This window comes from Tribolium madens, unplaced genomic scaffold (assembly GCF_015345945.1).
Source record: "Tribolium madens isolate multiple individuals breed KSU strain unplaced genomic scaffold, Tmad_KSU_1.1 Scaffold_20;HRSCAF=117;Tcas5.2_LG4, whole genome shotgun sequence".
Lineage (NCBI taxonomy): Eukaryota > Metazoa > Arthropoda > Insecta > Coleoptera > Tenebrionidae > Tribolium > Tribolium madens.
The window spans coordinates 3,837,314-3,856,520 of record NW_025400985.1 but is presented as its reverse complement, the minus strand read 5'-3'; the positions used below and the strand labels follow the sequence as shown (position 1 = coordinate 3,856,520).

At 32.6% G+C, this 19,207-nt stretch overlaps 2 protein-coding genes across 2 annotated transcripts; one reads left to right on the top strand and one right to left on the bottom strand.

Annotated features, from left to right (window-relative positions):
• The first annotated feature begins 424 nt into the window (after window positions 1–424).
• Window positions 425–3,985, top strand: LOC123005636 (intracellular protein transport protein USO1-like). Its single transcript, XM_044399471.1, has 7 exons — window positions 425–588; window positions 910–968; window positions 1,049–1,990; window positions 2,037–2,182; window positions 2,226–2,348; window positions 2,561–3,011; window positions 3,062–3,985. The coding sequence occupies exons 1-7, from the start codon at window positions 555–557 to the stop codon at window positions 3,791–3,793; spliced, it is 2,487 nt and encodes an 828-aa protein (XP_044255406.1). The 5' UTR covers window positions 425–554; the 3' UTR covers window positions 3,794–3,985.
• Window positions 3,975–5,507, bottom strand: LOC123005637 (splicing factor YJU2). The gene is made up of 4 exons (XM_044399472.1): window positions 5,342–5,507; window positions 5,077–5,289; window positions 4,332–4,687; window positions 3,975–4,280 (listed from the first exon to the last, which is right to left on the bottom strand). Exons 1-4 carry the CDS (start codon window positions 5,363–5,365, stop codon window positions 4,004–4,006), a joined length of 870 nt encoding a protein of 289 aa, XP_044255407.1. The 5' UTR covers window positions 5,366–5,507; the 3' UTR covers window positions 3,975–4,003.
• Window positions 5,508–19,207: the final 13,700 nt, after the last annotated feature.

Below are 19,207 nucleotides of genomic sequence, written 5' to 3'. Positions count from 1 at the left end.
TTCTTGCATGGATTAACAATAAAGAGAAGTATAATAAAGGCTGGTCTTTTTTTATGTTACTGGAACATTAAATTACAAAATTCTCGTTCAGATTTTCAATGAAGAAGCTATTTCAATTATTAAAAATCTTCGATTTTGGTTGGAGTAAATCAATAATCAGTGTCTCCCTTGTATTGTAACTAATAAATCCTTTAACACAACTTTTTATGGAGCATAAACGGAATTTCTCCGACTTTGATTTGGCAAAAATCCCTACCTTTGGTAAGACAAGCTTTCAAACCGATACTAATAAAATTGAGCATTGCCTAAAACCTGGAGTTTTTTTCGAAGCAACGACGTCTGTCGTATAAAGTTTGTATTGAGTTTAGAAACATCGTAAAGTTTCAAATTGAAGAAAATCACGTCGGCTCTTTTGACAAACTTATTTATTTATAAAATCATTTGTTTATAAAATTTTGTGACATTAACAATTTTTGTTGTGGGAAAATTCCTCTGTGGGAAATTAATATACATCGAATTATGAGAAAGGCCCTTTTCAATAAATTGCACCAGTCATGACTACTTTGCATCAGGAAATCGTCGTCCCAAGTAAGCAATCCATCCTTGTTACATTTTTCCACTTCAGGACAACACATTTCCATTAACCGTAATTTAACGTTGTTTGCAATAATTACGAGTTAATTCGAGTTGACAAGATTTTAACGTGTTCCATCCCGGTTTTAACCCGATTTCCAAGACTTGAAAAATTATCCTCTCTAATCAATCAAAGATTTTTGAAAGGCGGAAATTTCGCAAACTCCCTCTAATCACTCCTGTGTCTATTACAGACAGATTACTCTCATTAATAACCCAACTTGTATGCTTTAATCATAACAAACCGCTAAAACGACTCGTAATTAATCCTTTCAGAGCCTGAACATGAGGCACAGGAAGTCGGCGGGAGCAGCCAGGAGAGCTTCAACGAAACGGTAAGTATTAGAGCATCCCTATCAGTCTCTTACCCCATTAAACCTTCATTAAACCACACACTACATTTCCATTTCCTCAGACAAAAGAACTCTTTCGTCGCGAGTCCCCCGTAAAAGAGCTCTCCCCTCCCCCCGTCGAACCGACCCCGAAGAGCACACCCACCTACAAACCCACCAGACCTGTCAAAGCCCCCCTTGCAAAAAAAGAAAGCGCGACCAAAAAAAAATCCAACTCCGGGATCCCTCTACGACTTAAATCCGGGTCTAACACGATGAACAAACCGGCGGCGAAAACCGGAACTTACCGCCATTCCCAACCCATGGGCCCTATCATCAACAAGAACACTCTGGAAGTCCAATTTATGAACAACAAGAAGCGACTTTTACAACTCCACACCGAACTTGTGGAGAAGCAAAGGCCGCTCTTGGAGATGCATAAATCGCTCTTGAGGACGAAGAAACAGCTCGAGGAGTTGGGCAAAAAGGTGGTGCTCGAGGATATTAAAATAGTGTCTCTGAAGACGGACGATGTGAACCCAAAGAATCAATTAGACGGTGCTGGTGAAAATCCCGCAGCTGAAACTGCGATGAATTTGAAAAGTTCAATCGAAAATGCTTTGGAGACTTGTGTAAAAGTTTGTAAAAAATGTTTCGTGAAACGTGATCAAGTTGTCAAAATGTTGGAGAGTGCGTCAAAATCCGCAATAGAACCGTCAGAACTCGAGGCAGAAGTTGAAGAGCTTAAAAAGGAGAGAGACGACATGGAGCAAACTGTCGAAAGTGCTATCAAAGAAAACGAAAAGAAAATCGATGAGTTGATCAACAACTGGCAAAAAGCCGTGAAAATGGGCAGTATGAATGAACAGTTGAGTAACAAAATTGCCGAGTTGGAGGATACCATCAGACAGCAACAGAAGGCGATACAAGATGCCGAAGATAATCTTCACTCACTAAATCGGAAATTTGAAGACAAGAAAGCAACGTACGAGAAGACCATCAGCGAATTGCATGATAAAAATAATGTGAGTTTTTCCTATTGTTGCTTATTTTATTAATAGCGATGTTTAGAAACTTGAGGAAGAAATGAAGAAAGAAAAAAAAAGTGCTAACGACAACTTGATGAAAAGCAGAAGTATGCGTAGCAAAGTCGCCGAGTTGGAAAGTCGTACCAAAGAAGCCGAAGAGAAGCACAATGAAGTGTCCAACAAACTTAAGTAAGTTTTTTGATGGTTGAAAGCAAAAATAAAGTTGTTTCAGGCAATTGCAGGATCAAATGAGGCGGAAAGAAATTCAATGGATGAAAGAAAAAGATGAGCTGAAGAAAAACGAAGTACTCCTCCAACAAAAGTTTTGTGAGAAACAATCTCAATTCGATACAAGGTGTTTAGTTAATATTACGTTGAAAGCTCTTAACGAGCTCATTATGCCGTCGGTGTATGATTTGAAATAGTATAGTAAATATATCACTTTATATAAATCTGTTTCTTTTTAAAACCCTTGTCCAAACATCAAAGAAGATCATCGAATCAGGTGATTGAAACCCTTGTTGATGTTTGGACCATCGACTGATGTTACAAATTGTTTTTCTTTAGGCTGAAAGACATGGAGAAAATGCAGAAAGATACGGAACAACAGCAGCAAAATTACTATCGGAATTTTGAAACTCAACTCGAAATCAAAGACCAAGAATTCGTGCTTCTTGAAAAAGAAAAGGAAGAGTTGGCGGAGAAAAGTCGGATTTTGGAGGATCAATTAGAAGAATTGAAAAAACAGCTTGAGTTAAAAGAGCGAGAAATTGACCAGTTGAGTGTAAAAGCAGATCCCATGGCGGCCCTCGAGTACAGCAGTGAAAGCCAATTGATGGAATTAATGGAATGCAAACGTAAAATCGCGGAAGTGCAAAACACCATTCAGCAACAAAACGACCAAATTAATAAAATGCAAAGCTCGCTCAAAGCTCATGCAAAACTGGCGGCTGCACTCAAACTGGAGAAAGACAATGCAATCAAATACTCGAATAAATTAAGAGAAGTGTTGCAGGAGGTATCATTGCATCAATTTGGTGTTGAAGAGAATAATTTTTCATATTGTAGGCGCACGACGAGATCGAGTACAAAAACAAGACCATTTACAAAATCCACGAGAAATTGGTCCTGAAAGATCGGGATTATGACAAGTTGAAGGAGCAGTTGAAGGAATTGGAGACGTTTTCGGAGCAATACGGCGGCGACAAGTGGAACAACAGAAACAGGTGCCAGATCTGCATGACATCTCTCAGTGGAGAAAAGGAAAATTCATCATACGTCGAAAGCGAAGTGGGTAAACGTAGTGCTAGATTCCCGCAATACGTGTCTGAATCGTTGATTGGCATGTCTGTGAAAAAAGTTGATCATCTCCGGGCACGGCTCGACAATTTGAAGAAAATGAAACTTCCGAGTAATTCAGGGAAAAAGCATCTCAACGTCAAATATTCGTTCACGGCAAGAGACGCGAAACCGATTAGCAATCGGCTTCAAAAACAAATCGAGTTGAGGGGGAAATTGTATCAAATTTTGCAAAAACATGCCGATCAATCTTGTGAGGACTTCATAAATTTGTTAAAGTTGACGGTGTCAAATGCGGAAAAAACTACCGAAGAATTAAAACCTTCAAACATTAGAGACATTGAGGAAACGCTCCAAAATGTCCCGCGAGATTTTTCAAATATTAAAATAACCGATTCGTATAGTGGCATTTCGCAGTATCTCGAAGCGGCCCCACTTAATGAATTTTACGGAAAATTTGGTACTCCTACCTACTCAGACACTGACGACATGATTTGCTAGTTTCCTTTTATTGTTAGTTAAAGAAAGGTTTGAAGGATTTAATTCTGTCATTTGTGATGGTTTAGTACAAGTGTTTTTTTGTATTTCAGAGCGAAAATTAAATTCATCAGGCCTTTCTCATCCATCAATGAACAAACCCAAAAATGTACAATAACAAGGAACAATAATAAAAGATGCTATGTATAAAAAAAATCCTTTATTTTTTACAACTTATTCACTATTTTCACTATCGCTGTATGCACCTAAAAGTGACAAGCCGCTACTTTGAGGCTTTTCCTCTTTTTTTGGTTCGTCCTTTTTAAGTTTCACGAGTCCTGATAACATCTTTCTTGCACTAACGGCTTTTTTCTGGATTCTTGGCTCATTAAATGTGATTTCAGTTTTTGGTGTCTCAGATTTTGATACTTTTACTTCTGGTTCATCCTCTTCAATTATTTCCTCTTCCACCACCACTTTCCTTTTTTGAGAATTCTGAAATTTAATTGTCCTAAAATAAATAAAATAAATAAATCGCGATTTGAAAATGGACCAGAATTACTTGACGTATTCATCATCCAACTGTTGCAGTTTTTCTTCTCGTTCACGTTGAGAAATGGTCGAATCATAAGCCAGTAACATGGAGTCATAATCGACAGTTTCTTGTCTTCTATTTAAATCTTTCAATTCTTCAAGAGACTCCAAAAGTTCTATTTCGTTTTTAGACTGTTTGGTGCGATTTTCAAGCAACTTCATTGGATTACTTGCTTCTTCCTCCTTAGCTTCTTCTTCTTCTCTTATAGCTTGTTCCTCGGCTAATTTCAATGCCATGAAATTACGAGTTGCACCAGCTTCTATCTCGTAATCGGTGTTTTTGGGATCCGTTTTGAATGAAATCTCTTGTAGACATCTCGTGCACTGTTCGAAAAAATTCTTGCTATAAAACTTTTCTCAAAACATTCACTCATAACATAGGAAAACTTCGTTTCCTAATAAACACCGTGTATTACTAAAATCACGAATATGATTTGCTAAACATTCTTTAGACGTTCTGTAGTTTATGAAACCCCTCAAATAAATGAATAATATTACGGTTTTGTGATTAGGTATGTATTTTTGGGTGTAGTGTAGACAAAGATTATGTGAAACACCTTGTACATAAATTGATTGGGCAACAACCCGTAACCCGTAAGTGTATTATGTGTTGCATAATCTCAAAATCCATAACACAAATATTTCACAACAGTTTGTTTTTGTTAAGCAGTTTTATTTCTTATAGACTCAAAAGAATGTCTTTTTGTACTTACTTTGATATAAAATCGATATATTCGAATTCCTAGATAATCATCGTTCTCAACATCCTCTTTTCGCGCATTGAATTTTTTGCCTTTGTAAATGTATTCCCCACAAGTTTTACATCTCATGTTGAAGGGTGCCATCAATCGTACAGTATATTGACGATTTTTAGGCAGTTTCATGCGTGGAATTTTTGACGGATCGAAGTCCGGGGGGTAGTATTTCTAGAAAGTTAACCAATGACACAAATATTATTTTTCTTGTAAAACAACTTACATTTAAAACTTTACGCTCCGACATCTTTGTTTTCTTTTAAATTAGTTAAAATTATTTAAGCAAAATGCTAAACGTAGAAATCTAGCTGACAAGCAACTGTCAAACGTGAAGTTAACCATGGCCTCAGTAGTCAGTAATTTATTTGTTTGTGCTTTAAAACTACGAGGCAAGTGAGCTACTGAAGATTAAGGTCCAACACTGGAGGAAGAAAGTAGGCAAAAATATCGTCTCCTAATAATAGTTTGTTTTTGTGTTCATCTATAAAGTATGTTTAAACTATATCTTTGCACAAGGAGATAAAAAAATTACGTATGTGTAAAGTGGGGCGATGAGTGTAGATTTCACTTCGGTCTCTGATCCTGAAATCTTAGAAGAAAAGATAAACATTTCGCGGCATAATAAAATGCCGGCAAGTACATAACAAATGTTTGAAACCCACACATTCGGAAGAAATTACGTCATTCCGAATTTTCAAGGTTGAAAATTTTCGTAGTCACTTGACACTGTTTAATAAGACGTATGGGTAAAATTGCCCGCATAATCTTTCCGGTTTCCCGTTAATGGTTAAAATTAATTATATTCGAAATTAGTAGGGGCTGTGGTTAATTGTCGAGTCCTTGAATTAAGTCAGCCCTCCTGGAATGTCTCAACAAGAACTGGCACATTTTCATTGGAGCATCATAAAATTAAATGCCAAGGGATTAGACCATTAGGCAACAAAAACAGGATCGGAATCGTATTGCAAAGCCAAAGAGCGTTTTGCACGCACACCGCATCATCTCAGACAGCGCTGCTCGCATCCTTATTTAGATAAACTACAGAATTACAAGAGATTTTATTGGCTCGCGAGGTATTCTAATAATTTATTATCACCTTTTGCTTCATTTTATTACTACAAATAGTCGAGGGTCGTAATCGATTCCCTTAATCTGCTGATAGCCGCGCTTTTTCTTCCTTTTGCCTCCTCAAAGATGAGACCAAAATGGGCTTTCAAGCCGCGGCCATCCGCGATGATGACTCTGCAATCTCTTCGCTTCGAGCGCTTTTATAAAAATTACTTATACATATTTATCACTTTGAGATAATAATCTAACATTCATTGTGACAATTTACCAAAATTTAAAAACCCGTAGACAATATTTTTTATTTTATACATCAAATTTATGTCAGTGTAAGCCATGCTTTACTGTCATTATGATTGACATTTGAAATTTATTTTTGGCGTCGACTTTCCGAAACAATAATGCCAGCAAGTACGTGTTTTTATAGTTCAATAAATTATTTTGGTTTGATGTAATTTTTCCACTATCAGGATAAAAATTACAAAAACCGAAAGTGAGGTTAGTTGCCTAAGGCCCGTTTTACATTTTTGACAGTCGAATGACAAATCGTCCAAAATTCCGTGTTCACCAGCTGTTATGAATTTTAAAATCAAACTCCAACTTAGGTATCCTATAGTTTTAATTCTGAATTGTAACAGCAATGAATACGAGTATAAAGTGTAATTAAATTAATTTCACGAGTTAAATAGAAAAAAGTGTCAAGAGCAGGGCTCGAAACCTACGATTCGAGTTGGTGTTGGTACGTACTTATTGAAATTACTGCCTAGGATTTTGGGATATTCGTGAATAGGTTGTCATAAATTCGGGTAGGTTGGTTTCTGGTGACAAACAAAATTGATATCGTAACTAGTGTCAAAATTTAGGTTAAGTCACTTGTCAGCTTGCATGTATAATTGATAGTTGACAGTAGGTTGTCAGAAAACGTCAACCGTCAACAATAAAGGGTAACCAACCCTAGACATTCAAAATTTCTTCTTTAGTTAGTTACCAACAACATGAAAAACGTAATTTTCCTAAAAGTTCAAATCCTCTTGTTGACAAATCTGTATTTCCGAATTGAATAAAAAAAATTGCAAGTGTTCTTGATTTCGGAGAAGGAAGTCCGATTGTCGGTCGGTGCGTCTCGCTGGAGGGCTTCCAAGTCCATGTTGGCCGTTGTCCCGACCTGTTACCCTCCGCCCTGCTGAATACATTCTACAAGTTTTCGTCCTTGTCACGACTCGTGGCGTGGGAAACGGCGCTCCCACTACGCGCATTCTGCAGACGATAACACAATCAGCTGTTACCAGATTTCACTAATCATTCTCCTGGTTCATGGATCCGGCAGCATTCTCTAATCCGCCGAAGACACTTCAACACTTAATTAATCGTCAAGGCCGCTTTTCCGACTGACACCTGTTGTGGTTTTGACCCAGTTCGGCCGGAAGCAGACTACTCGCCGAGTTTTCGCAGTGGTATTTCCTTTCAGTGCGAGTAAAAACAAACCGGCAAGACCTCTGCGTGGGGCCTTCCGCAGGCGACAAATTTATAATATAGATGGGTTCATGAATTATTACAGTCATTAGGCAGCGCTGCTATGATGATAAATGTTGCTTTTTTTAACGCCTATACAACACTTTCGACGAATGGGTTTATTTTTAGCGTGAAATGGGGCCCCACCACCTGAAACCTATATCAACCGGCACTGAGCACAGGTTTTCGCCACCGAACCAATCAGGTGCAACCTGTAAAGAACTACTCCAATTAAGTAGACCAATGGAAATTTAACAGACGTTCCTCCAGATTGGGAACGACCTTCAACCTCCAAATGGAAAAAAGTCTAACAAACACCTATTTCTTATTGCGTACTCATTTGTTCCATCAGTAAATTTTTTTTTACTAAATTATTGTGTATTCTGTCTTTCAAAAAAGTATTTTTTAGTCATTTCATTTATATGTTGACAAGGCCCTGCTTAATTAAGTCGTATATTGACATAACGGTAAATGTAAATAAATTTTAAAAAGATATTCATATTTAAACATGCAATAATAGTTAATATTTACATATTTATCTTTTTTACACGCATCAATAAACTTAACTTTAACAACGTACGACACAGTTTTGATAAAGTAAAAACTATCAGGTAGTAAGTACACTTGAGTGCAAAAAAAACACAAATTGTCAAAAACATGATTGTCAAATTTTTCAGAGATTTACATAGTATGAACAAGATTGTTCCCAAAAAGGTTAGAAAACTATCAAAAGAAATGTCTTATTTGGTGGTCTTGCCAGTGCAGTGTCATAGTCAGTGTTAAAAAAAGTGGAAAAACATGAAAAAACTTGATAGAAAAATTATGAAATTGTGAATGGTGACAACGACAACGTCAAAAAAGTGGCATTTATTAACAGACCAAAATACATTTTTTTTGCACTCAAGTGTACATATATAAAAAAAAGTTACCTAATAAATCAAACATTCTCTGTTTTGTACAGAATAATTTTAAAAGTATATTTGAAAGTAGAAAAAATAGCATGTTCTAATGAAGCACTCTCCGCTTCGCTGGTCGTGTTTCAAATAACTGATCTTCTAACACCCAATTGATTTTGTGACTGTATCTGACGTTTATTTACTTTTGTTTTTGATTCAATAACTCTAAATAGAGTTGTAAATCTAGAAAGTGGTATTTACTTATAATAAAAATAAAAAAAAACAACAAAATACAATGAGATGTACTACATAATTTATAGAGGGTGTTAAAAAAAGTTTGTAAAATATTTCAGGAGGTAATAGTATGGACTAAAACAAACAAAAAAATCTTAATAAACATGGGTTCGCAAAGTAACGATTTCGGAGATAGGTATCAAAAATTATTCGTTTTTTGAAACATTTACTTACAGTCTGTTCAAACAAAAAATAGAAGCTGCTAGTATGTATTCTAAAAATTTTCACATCCGATATCTCCAAAAAAAAAACACTTCTTTATGACAAGAGAAAAAGAAACAAGTTTTATATACTAAATATGTATTTGTTTTATGAATAATAGAGAATCGATGTTGTTATTTTATTGTATATGTTTATAGTGTATTTAACACAAACAAAAATACTAAATAGAAACAAAAATTATAAATACACGAGTAATTTATACCTATACAGAGTGTCAAAAAAGTGTAAAATACTTGAGATAATATAGTTTGGATCAAAATAAACAAAAAATTCTTAATAAACATGGGTGCGCAAAGTAACGGTTTCGGAGATATGGAATGTGATTATTTTTTACCCCCTTTTTTATTTTGCAAAAAGTTTCATTTTCTTATCATAGTTATCTACTTTTTTATTTTGCAAAAAGTTGCATTTTCTTATCATAGTTGGCTAATGTTTTGTGAAATAAACACTAAGTATTTGACTGTTGTTGTCAAAGTCTGCATGATCGCCTTTTTTGTTTATTTTGGTCCATACTAATACCTCCTTAAATATTTTACAATCTTTTTTTTAACAGCCTATATACAGCAAAATTATGGAATAATCTTATTAAAACTAAAAATAAGTATTTTGTTTTGGCAAAAATGCTCGAACAGGCCAATTTTCTTTTTAAAAAATACACAATTTTCAACTTGATTTAAAATTTTACACTTTTTGATTTTTGTGTAATATTTTTTAAATGGAAACCCCTAATTTTTTAGCCAATTCGATAAAACGTTTAATTGTCGAAATTATAACACCAAAATATTAAATAGTACCTAATTACATAAAATTTTCGAAAAAAAAATCATCTAAAAAGTGAAATATGTAATATCAACAACAAACAAACATACAATTTTAAATCAAGTTAGGAATTTTGTATTTTTTAAAAAGAAAATTAGCCTGTTCGAGCATTTTTGTCAAAACAAAATATTTTCAGTTTTAATAAATATGATTATTTCATAATTTTGCCGTTTACTGTTCACAATAATAATAAATACCTGTTAATTTTTAGTGTTTATACTCAAATTCAGTACCCTCCCTGGTCTAAATTTACCACTAAATGTAGTAAATATTGCTTTATTATTTTTATTCAGTAAGCAGTAATAAAACAGTAGGCAGTAACCAAGAAATTAAAGTGGCAGACATCATTATCAATCGTTTTGTACGATTTTAGAAATACAATCCAATAAAATCAGAATAATGGAAGTATTATTATTGCCATTTATTTGCACTTTCCATCACATCAATTTTTCTTAAAAAACGTTATTGCGTTTTAGATAAGTCACGTTAGATGAAGGATAACAAATTCCTAAGCGCAAAACCAGCATATAGTTTAAAGCACATAAAATGGTATCGAATCATTGTTTCAGATGACCTGAAACCTGAAATTAAAGCAGCGCGAAATACCATAGTCTTGCGATAATTTTATTACCGCATTCCTTTGCGATAATCTAGACCTAATTAATTGAGAAAAAAAACCTCTCTTGGATAATGAAAATCAAAATCGTCGACCTTGCTGAAACTCATAAACCGCCTTGATCTTCACAAGAATACAAATTCTATGTTATTAAAACTAGGCCTGTGTAACCTTCTGCGATTTTTTCCTCGCGAGTATCCTCATCGTGAGTGATTTGGCCGAACTGGTTCAAGGTTCCGGGGCCCCTCTAATCTCCGAAAAATGAAATATGATTATTCCGCTGCCTCGGGCGGTTGATTCGACAAACAATACCAAAAGTGACGGCTTTTGGGCGCCATCTCAAAGATGAGCACTAACTGTCTGGATTGCTGTGAACTTCACGAGATGTTTTCAGCATCTTCCGTTTCGCTCTCGCTCCGGAGGCTGCAAGAAGCACCATCTTCGTCGCGCCATCGTCGGCTTCTTATGAATGAACGACTTCCAAGAATACGAGTACAGTGCGGTCAAAACGCCGGCGAACAACGCCCTTCGGGATTTTTCGTCGAAATTTTCCCATGTTTTAAGGGGCGTCGTAAAATGGCATCATTATATAAATTTTATTTCGTTCCCACCCTCCATGCCGGGTAAATAGTGTATACAAACTCGGGAAAAAGTTGTATAATTAAATAATCCGGTGTTTACACGTCTGGAGATGAAATTCTCGCGTGACTTTATCTACAATTAGAAGAAGAATGACGGCACACGGGACCAACACTCAGCTACACTTTCCACAGGAAGTTGCCATTATTTCACTCTTCTTTTACATCAAGATAACGGATTCTGCTTTTCTTCGAAATTCAAAACACACACAGGAAAAACTACAATGGAAAGAAATGTTTTAATACAACACAGAAAGTGTACCTACTACCACAACACAGTGTTTAAAGTCGTGAAATAAATTATTTTTCTTTTAATTAAGTACATTTCGTTTTTACTTTATTAATGTATGGCCTTTACTTTAAAACGTAAGCACTTAATTGCTTATTAACCTTATTTATAAATGTAGTTTCTTCTCGTGTTTTTGACTTGTAAAGAATTTTTTTATACTTGTAAATTTTGGCGTCTTTAATTTAGAGTCTTGACACCACAGCTTGACACTCATGACATTGTTATTTGTCAATGTATTACAAAGCATTAAAGTAATTTTTTTAATCACAATATAACATTAATGCATTATTGTGAGTGTTTTAAAACTCGCGCCTCGGAGAAAAATGCCTTGTAAGGCATAGAACATAGAAAAATGTTAAAAAATTTCAAAGTTATGAGAATTTAAATTTTGCACTTTAACTCTATTTCTTTCTGTTGGAAAAATAATTTTCCAAGTTTTTTTTGCTACAGGCAAAAAAGGAAATAAGGAAGCTGTATCCTAAATTGTAACTTTGTTTAATGTTATTTGTGGCTTTCATTGTCAAAATTTGTGTACCTTTACTAAATAATTATTAAAAAACGTACAAGGTCATCAGTATCATTAAATAGACATAAGAAAATGTCAAATGTCAAAATTTTTTGACAGATAGAATTTTTTAAACGTTTTTTTCATGTTCTTGGTATCTTATCTTGCTTGAAATTTTCCTCTGAGGCGCGAGTTCTGACACCCTGTATTTATTGTTACCGATTATGTTGTACATATTAGGTGAATAAATAGTATGGAAACAAACGTTTTTTCTTTAAACTATTTATTTTTTGGAAAAAGTAATTGATGAATGATAAAGTACTATAAAACCAAGAATAAAATTTTTCGAAATTTTCTTTTGCTTTTCAATTCCACAATTTTTTTTATTTTATTAAATGGCAACCCACTATAAAACTATTTTTTTCATGAAGGTATGATCTAAGGATTACAACTGTTTACTTATTTACAAATTAAAAAAAACAAATTGTAATTTTAACAAAAAAAATCGCTCTCGAAACAACGTGAAGTTTAGTTCTCAAAAACGATCACCTTTTTTATATTACTTTAATTTATAATAATCATTATTTTATAGAGGTAAATGATTGAAAAAAAAAAACCGCTTAGTTACAATTCTTTGTTTCCTCTTCTAACAGAAATAAATAGGCCCAAAGTGTAAAATTTAAACTCCTATAATTTGTTTTTACGTTTTTTCTATGTTTTTTGTATTTTAATATTTTCCTTTGTGGCGCAAGTTCTGAAATACTCTGTACAATACGTGTTTTTCAAATTATTTAAGTTATAAAAGTCTGAAATATGCAACTAACGTTACATAAACATGCACACTTTTCTATCTTATTTATCAACGTTTTTAAAATAAGTGATACTTTAATCGAAAAAAATACTACTTTACAGACTATTTTATTTTACACACGATTTCAGAAAAAAGATTTAGTTCTTTATGATAAAATTTTTATTTCAAATATTATTGACGATATTGATTAAATCAAATTATTTAATTGTTATCTTTTTATTTTCATTTAAAAATAATAATAAGTAAATAAATAAAAAATGAAAAAATAAGCGAAAAAGTTAAATGAAAAATTGCAATAAAGTTTAACTAAAATTAAGAAAAACTACTTAAGAAGAAATACAGGAAATAAAACAATAAGAAGATAACAAAAAGCAAAAGTAAAAAACTAAAAGTTCGAATAATGCATTTTTATTTTTTTGCGAAAATTGTTTACTGAAAGTGACAAGAATCGTATAACTTGTAATTGTAGGAGAGAGATCTTTTAAATATTGCTATTTTAAACAGGTCAACAATATTACGAATAGAAACTTGATGGCAATTTTTTCTCGAATGAAATATTTCACGGAGATAGGATTTAAGATTTCTTTTCAATTCTTTTAGAATCTGATAATATTTCATATGTATTTGGGGGAATGTTTATACCTAGCTTTGTTTTAAGTACATATTTTATTAATTTTGGTTTAAGTAATAAGTTATTTCAATGAAGAATATGTTATATTAATAAATTTTTCTAATCAATCAATATAAAGTCATAAAGACGAAAGTTTTATTGATGAATACTTATTAATTGTTACTTGATACGAGTATTTTTATTTATCATTCATGTCAGTGCAATTAAAGCTCACGTAATAATTTCTATTTATTTCGTAAATTATATTCTTTGAGAATATTAATTAATAAGTGGAAATTTCAGACAATAATTCAAGATACATACGTACACATTTTACTTTAAGGTTTTCTGCTAGGAAGCTTCCAAATATGTTTCAATAGTTTTTCAACAATTGTAAAATTTTACAATATAATTTTTATTATAAAAGCAAGTTTGGGAGAGATCTGGTTACCCTTGTTTGGTTGTATTTTCTTTTAATATTTCATAGATTACAATTTGTGGATTAGTAATCCGTTAAACACTTCCGTTATGCGCAATTAAAAACCAAGAACTCTATTTGAATTCCCATGAGCCGTCTGAGATTAGATCGTGTGAAGGCTAAACAGACTAGTCTCGATCGTCCATTTTTATCGAATCGTTCTTTAAGTCTGGTAGTGTTACATATCCGTCCACCCACCAATAATTGCAATCCCTCGAGGGGACCGTCGAAATGTTTTCTTCTTATTATTAATACATATACATGTGTGAGAGCGTCAAAAACGCGTGTGGCCATCTTGTGGGGCCGTAACAGCAGAAACAATAGAAGTTGCGCCACGATCCGTTCAACTCAACAAAACGCCATAAACTTATTTATGAATTGCATACTTGCTTTTACGACCAAAATACTCCATTGCCAGTCGTCTCAGCCAGCTAGATATCCAGCGGCCGGAGAATTTTATCGGGGAGTGATAACCGAAGGGAATTCCGTTCGGCTAACAATTTAATCGAAAAGAGATGTTTTTCCATTCAAAAATGTTTAGCTTTCCTAACAATGTCTGAGTACGCTTTAGGAGATATTCATCGGATTAAACGCGTAAAATTTTTCGAATAATCCTATCCAAGGTGTAAAATGGGCATTTGGACAGCTCGCACACGCCACTAACCCACAAAGTCGTCCTCCTGGGTTCAGACACTTGAGCGGCATCCAAATCAAGATATATCACTGGAGATTTCGAGCACGTCGTCGTGAACGCGGCCTCGCAATTAAATTTCGGGTCTATTGTACTATCAGGGTCAGCAGGATTATGAGAGAATAAGCGCGTCCGGTAAAAATGCTAATTACACAGAGGCTTGTTAATTGCTTGGCTGCCCTACGAATTTAGAGATCACCAAGCAAATTGCTCAATTGAGTCCAGTAATGAAAGCTTGGCGTTTGGGAGGCCGATTCGCCAAAAAATAAAAATCAACCATTCGTGCTACAAGCAGGTAGGTATTATGTTAGCTGGCAAAACGAGGAGTTGCGATTTTTGTAATAGCAGCGCGAGCGAATGGAAAAATTTAATTTCAATTTAATTTAAAAATAAAAGAGATGGAAATTCTTGATGAACCAAACTTAGCCATTTACCTACAAAAAATCAAACATTTTTACTACTACACACAGAAAAGTCATTATCTTAATTTAAGAATAATAATTGTCTTAACGTCATATTTTTAACTTGAAACTATATTATTTTACCACAATTATTTTTATTTGTATTAAATTAAAACTATTTCTTGACTTAAGCAACGAATAATTTTACTGAATTGTTTTACTTTAAGAAAAATTTTCTTGTTTGAAATATTTTTAGATTCTATTTAATAAAAGTTTGGTAGTTCACGCGGAGAAAGTAAGTTATCTTACTTTAAAAATATTTGGTTCGTCACCTCAAGTAAACAGATTTACTTCAGTCATAATAGAGAATTATTCACAATTGAAACCACACATAGTTAAACTAATATTTAGTAAACTTGCACTGAATATAATTTTTCTTGAACCAAATAATTGGTTTCCTTGACTTTGTTGCTTATGCTCGAGAACCGAGAACAGATAGACCAGAGTGAGACCCAACGCAGCTCAGATCAAGACGTTTTTTTAAGTTAAATAAAGTTGCAGTTACTGTACAATGGAGAAGTTATTGCTAAAATCGTGCAGACTTGACAGAACTGTCATTCAAAAATTTAAAGGTAAATACAGTTGCTTGTCCTGGTATGAAATTAATACGGTATAATATTTTAGATGTTGTTACTGAATGGATTGAAGAAATGTTTCAGATGAGTCAAATTAAGTATATTTGCTTCATAAGGATGTATTTTTGTTTGTAAGCACTTAAAAACAATTAATTATTCTTTGCACTATACGTACAGCTTATAAGTTGAGCGCATTGATGGGCAAAGAGCAATTCCATTTTCTATAAATGATTTGTGTAGTTCCGTTCCTACTAAATTACGTAGTCTACCGAAAGGTGAATTGTATGTTTCGCTTTCAAAAATACATATTTTGATTTCCTATTAATCTTAGAATGTTTTTTAATGTTTTAGTTTGACATAATTTTATATAACAGTTGTACGAATGCCATGTTCATTATTTTTATAATAAAATTATCTTTGTAATAAGATTATTGTATTATTTACCCAACAAAATTAAATTTTTCAATCAAAAAAATATTTATTTGAATGAAACTTTACAATTGTTAGCTTCAAATAAGGATGCGTTCAAATTAAATAAATCAGTTTCATAAATTGAATGCGTAAGTTTTTATTTCAAGAAAACAAAAAGTTCCATATTTCAGAAGAAATTATTATTTTTTACTTCAAGAATTAGTAGATTTTACTTCAATAATAAACGTTATTTACTCTTAATGTTGTATTTACTTGATTTAAAACTCAATGGAAGTATTTATATTAAATCAATTATGTTTCTACTCAAGAAATGCAGGTTGAGCAAATAATTTTCTATTTTGGAGAATATATTTACTTGCGTATATCGAAGATTAAGAATTATTTAATTCGAGAGTATTTTACTCACTGTTAAACAATATTTCTCTGTGTGTACACTCCTGCAGTTTTATACTCACTGTTACACTGTTCACTACATTTCCTACATTTGATAAAAGAAAACATTTTCTCTTGTGATGCTTAGTTCTCAAGTATTTAAGGAACTCAGTTATAATACCACGAGTATTCAAAAATATTCTACAATCTTTGACTACAAATTGTATCCAACCAGTGGCGTCTACTTAGCTGCACGGGCCCCCTTCCCACACAATCTAATTGTTTTTATAAATTTATTCAAAAAAAATATTTAAGAATAATAACTTGTAAAATAATATAAAAAAATATTAAAATTTAAAAAGAATATGATGAAATTAATAAATAGGTCTATTCCAATGTGTATGCAGAATGTTCCGGCTAAACCCCAGATTAGAAGTATTGAAAGTTGTGATAATATTGTCTAAAAATTTGTATACAGGCTGCGCCAGAACTCGTGCCTCAGAGAAAATTGCCATGTAAGGTAAGATAGCAGGAACATGGAAAAAATGTTAAAAAAAATATATTTATAAAAATTTTGAGGTTATGAAAGTTTAAATTTTAGTCAAATACTAATAGATCAATAAAACGCTCTAAATTTTTCTTCATTAAATGGAGGAGAATAATTCTGCTCCAATCCGTATAACATTTTCTATATCTAGGAGCTTAAGCAGACAACATTTTTTAGCCATCACAATCTAATTTCAACAGCTAATATAAAATTAATAAAAAAAATATAAAACAATAAAATAATAATAAAAATAATTTTGAATTTTTTTAAACTTGTAAAAGAAAATTCTGCTTTGGTATTTTCTCAAATTTAGATCACGCTCCTTATAATAAGTAATTTGTGACTTGTCAAAATAACGGTTACTACATGTTATAAAATGTAAATAGTAAAATTAGTATCTTTTTTTTTTGATTTTTCAATTTTTTTAGTGTTTTAACTTATTAACAAGTTATGTTTAACCCAAATACGTTTACTTAAACAAAAGTTCACAATTTAAATGTAACTGAAGAGAAAAATGGCCGCTTTCGAAACGTTATGAATCATGCAAGATTTAATGTTATACAAGGAAAATAAAAAGTAATGAACCAAGCGGTTTTTTAAATCATTTTTAGAAAATAATAATTAATACTTTTACAAATTAGTGATTTGTTTTGATAACGAAATTTTGTTTTGCTTTTGAGTTTTGCGATTTTTTTTCAAAATGGCAATGTGATAGTAATTTTCAAAAATTTATAAAACATTTCAGTAATTTGTAACTGGACAATGGAAAGGGCCCGCGCTGGCCTCTTTGGAACCCGGGCCCGTATCCGCGGAACCCACGGAACCTTACTCAGTACGCCACTGTAATCAATAGAGTATTCAATGAATCAAATGTCAAATTTGCGTTACACATGATTTCATTTTCATAGCAATCGATAAAAAATCAAGTTAATTTAAAATATTCACTGCAACCACTCGTGGAATATTCGCTTGAATTTGTTGTTGCTAAGATGCGAAAGTATTGTTATTTTATTGGTTAATATTTGAAAAAACGAGAGGTAAATTGAACAGTCACCATTATTTCTAATCTCGATTAGAACACATATTATATGATAAACAGGCTGCGCCAGACTTTGCCCCCCAGTGAAAAATGCCATGAAAGGTAAGATACAAGAAACATGGAAAATATGTTTAAAAAAAAACTAGCTAAATATTTGAAGTTATAAGAGTTTAAATTTTGCACTTTGACTCTATTTGTTTCTGTTAGAATTTCTTTTGCTACAAGCTATTAGAAGAGGAAACAAGGAAGCCGTCTGTATCCTAAATTATAACTCAGTTTAATGCTATTTGCGGCACTTATTGGCAAAAGTTTTGTACTTTTACTAAATAATTAAAAAAAAAACATATACAAGATCATAATAGATACAAATAATGTGAAATGTCAAATATAAATGTCAAAATTTTTTGACAGAAAATATTTTAGTACCTATCTTATCTTACTTAAAATTTTTCTCTGGGCCGCTAGTTTTGACACACCCTGTATGTATGTATTTTCGTGAAAAAAGTTACATAATTATAAAACAAATATGAGAAGAGTTGTAATTTGGCTTACAATGTTTATTTCTTTGGTACTTTAGTTTTGTTATTACGTTTTTTATCTATAAATTCAAAAAATAAAGTTAAAAGTTTAAATTTTAGTGACTTATGTCTAGAAATACTTTTATTTGATAGTAATACAAGGAAACTGGAGTGAATACTTTCTCTAATTAATTAAAATGTTTGTAAAATAATCTCACTGTGCTGATTATTCTTCCTTCTGACGTCAGCAGTTTGCAAAATAGCATATCTAGTCTCTAGTGCAATTATATAGACTAAAAAAATCTGCGAAGGCTCCAGTTAGGTTTGTTTGGAGGTAACCCAAATATTACGCAAAAGATAAAACTGCCCGAATCAAATCGCTTTAAAAACATGCAGTGAGGCGCCTATTCTTAGAAAAATTGAAAGTCAGCTGATAACATAATCATACGTTCTGCAAATAGGGAGGCATTGTTAATTTATTTTTTTATCAAAAGTTAACAACAACTGACTAATTTTGTTACTCATAGAAAAAATTTAGTTAGGGGATTGATAAAAATTGTCGTAGATGTTGGTCAAGTTCATGTAAGGTAGCGGATGTGTTTATCATTTTCGTTGCTTAATGGTCGTAACTGTTGTTGTAAATAAATAATGAATAAGGTTGTTTTTAACAGTCATTTAAAATTTAAAAAACTTCACGCA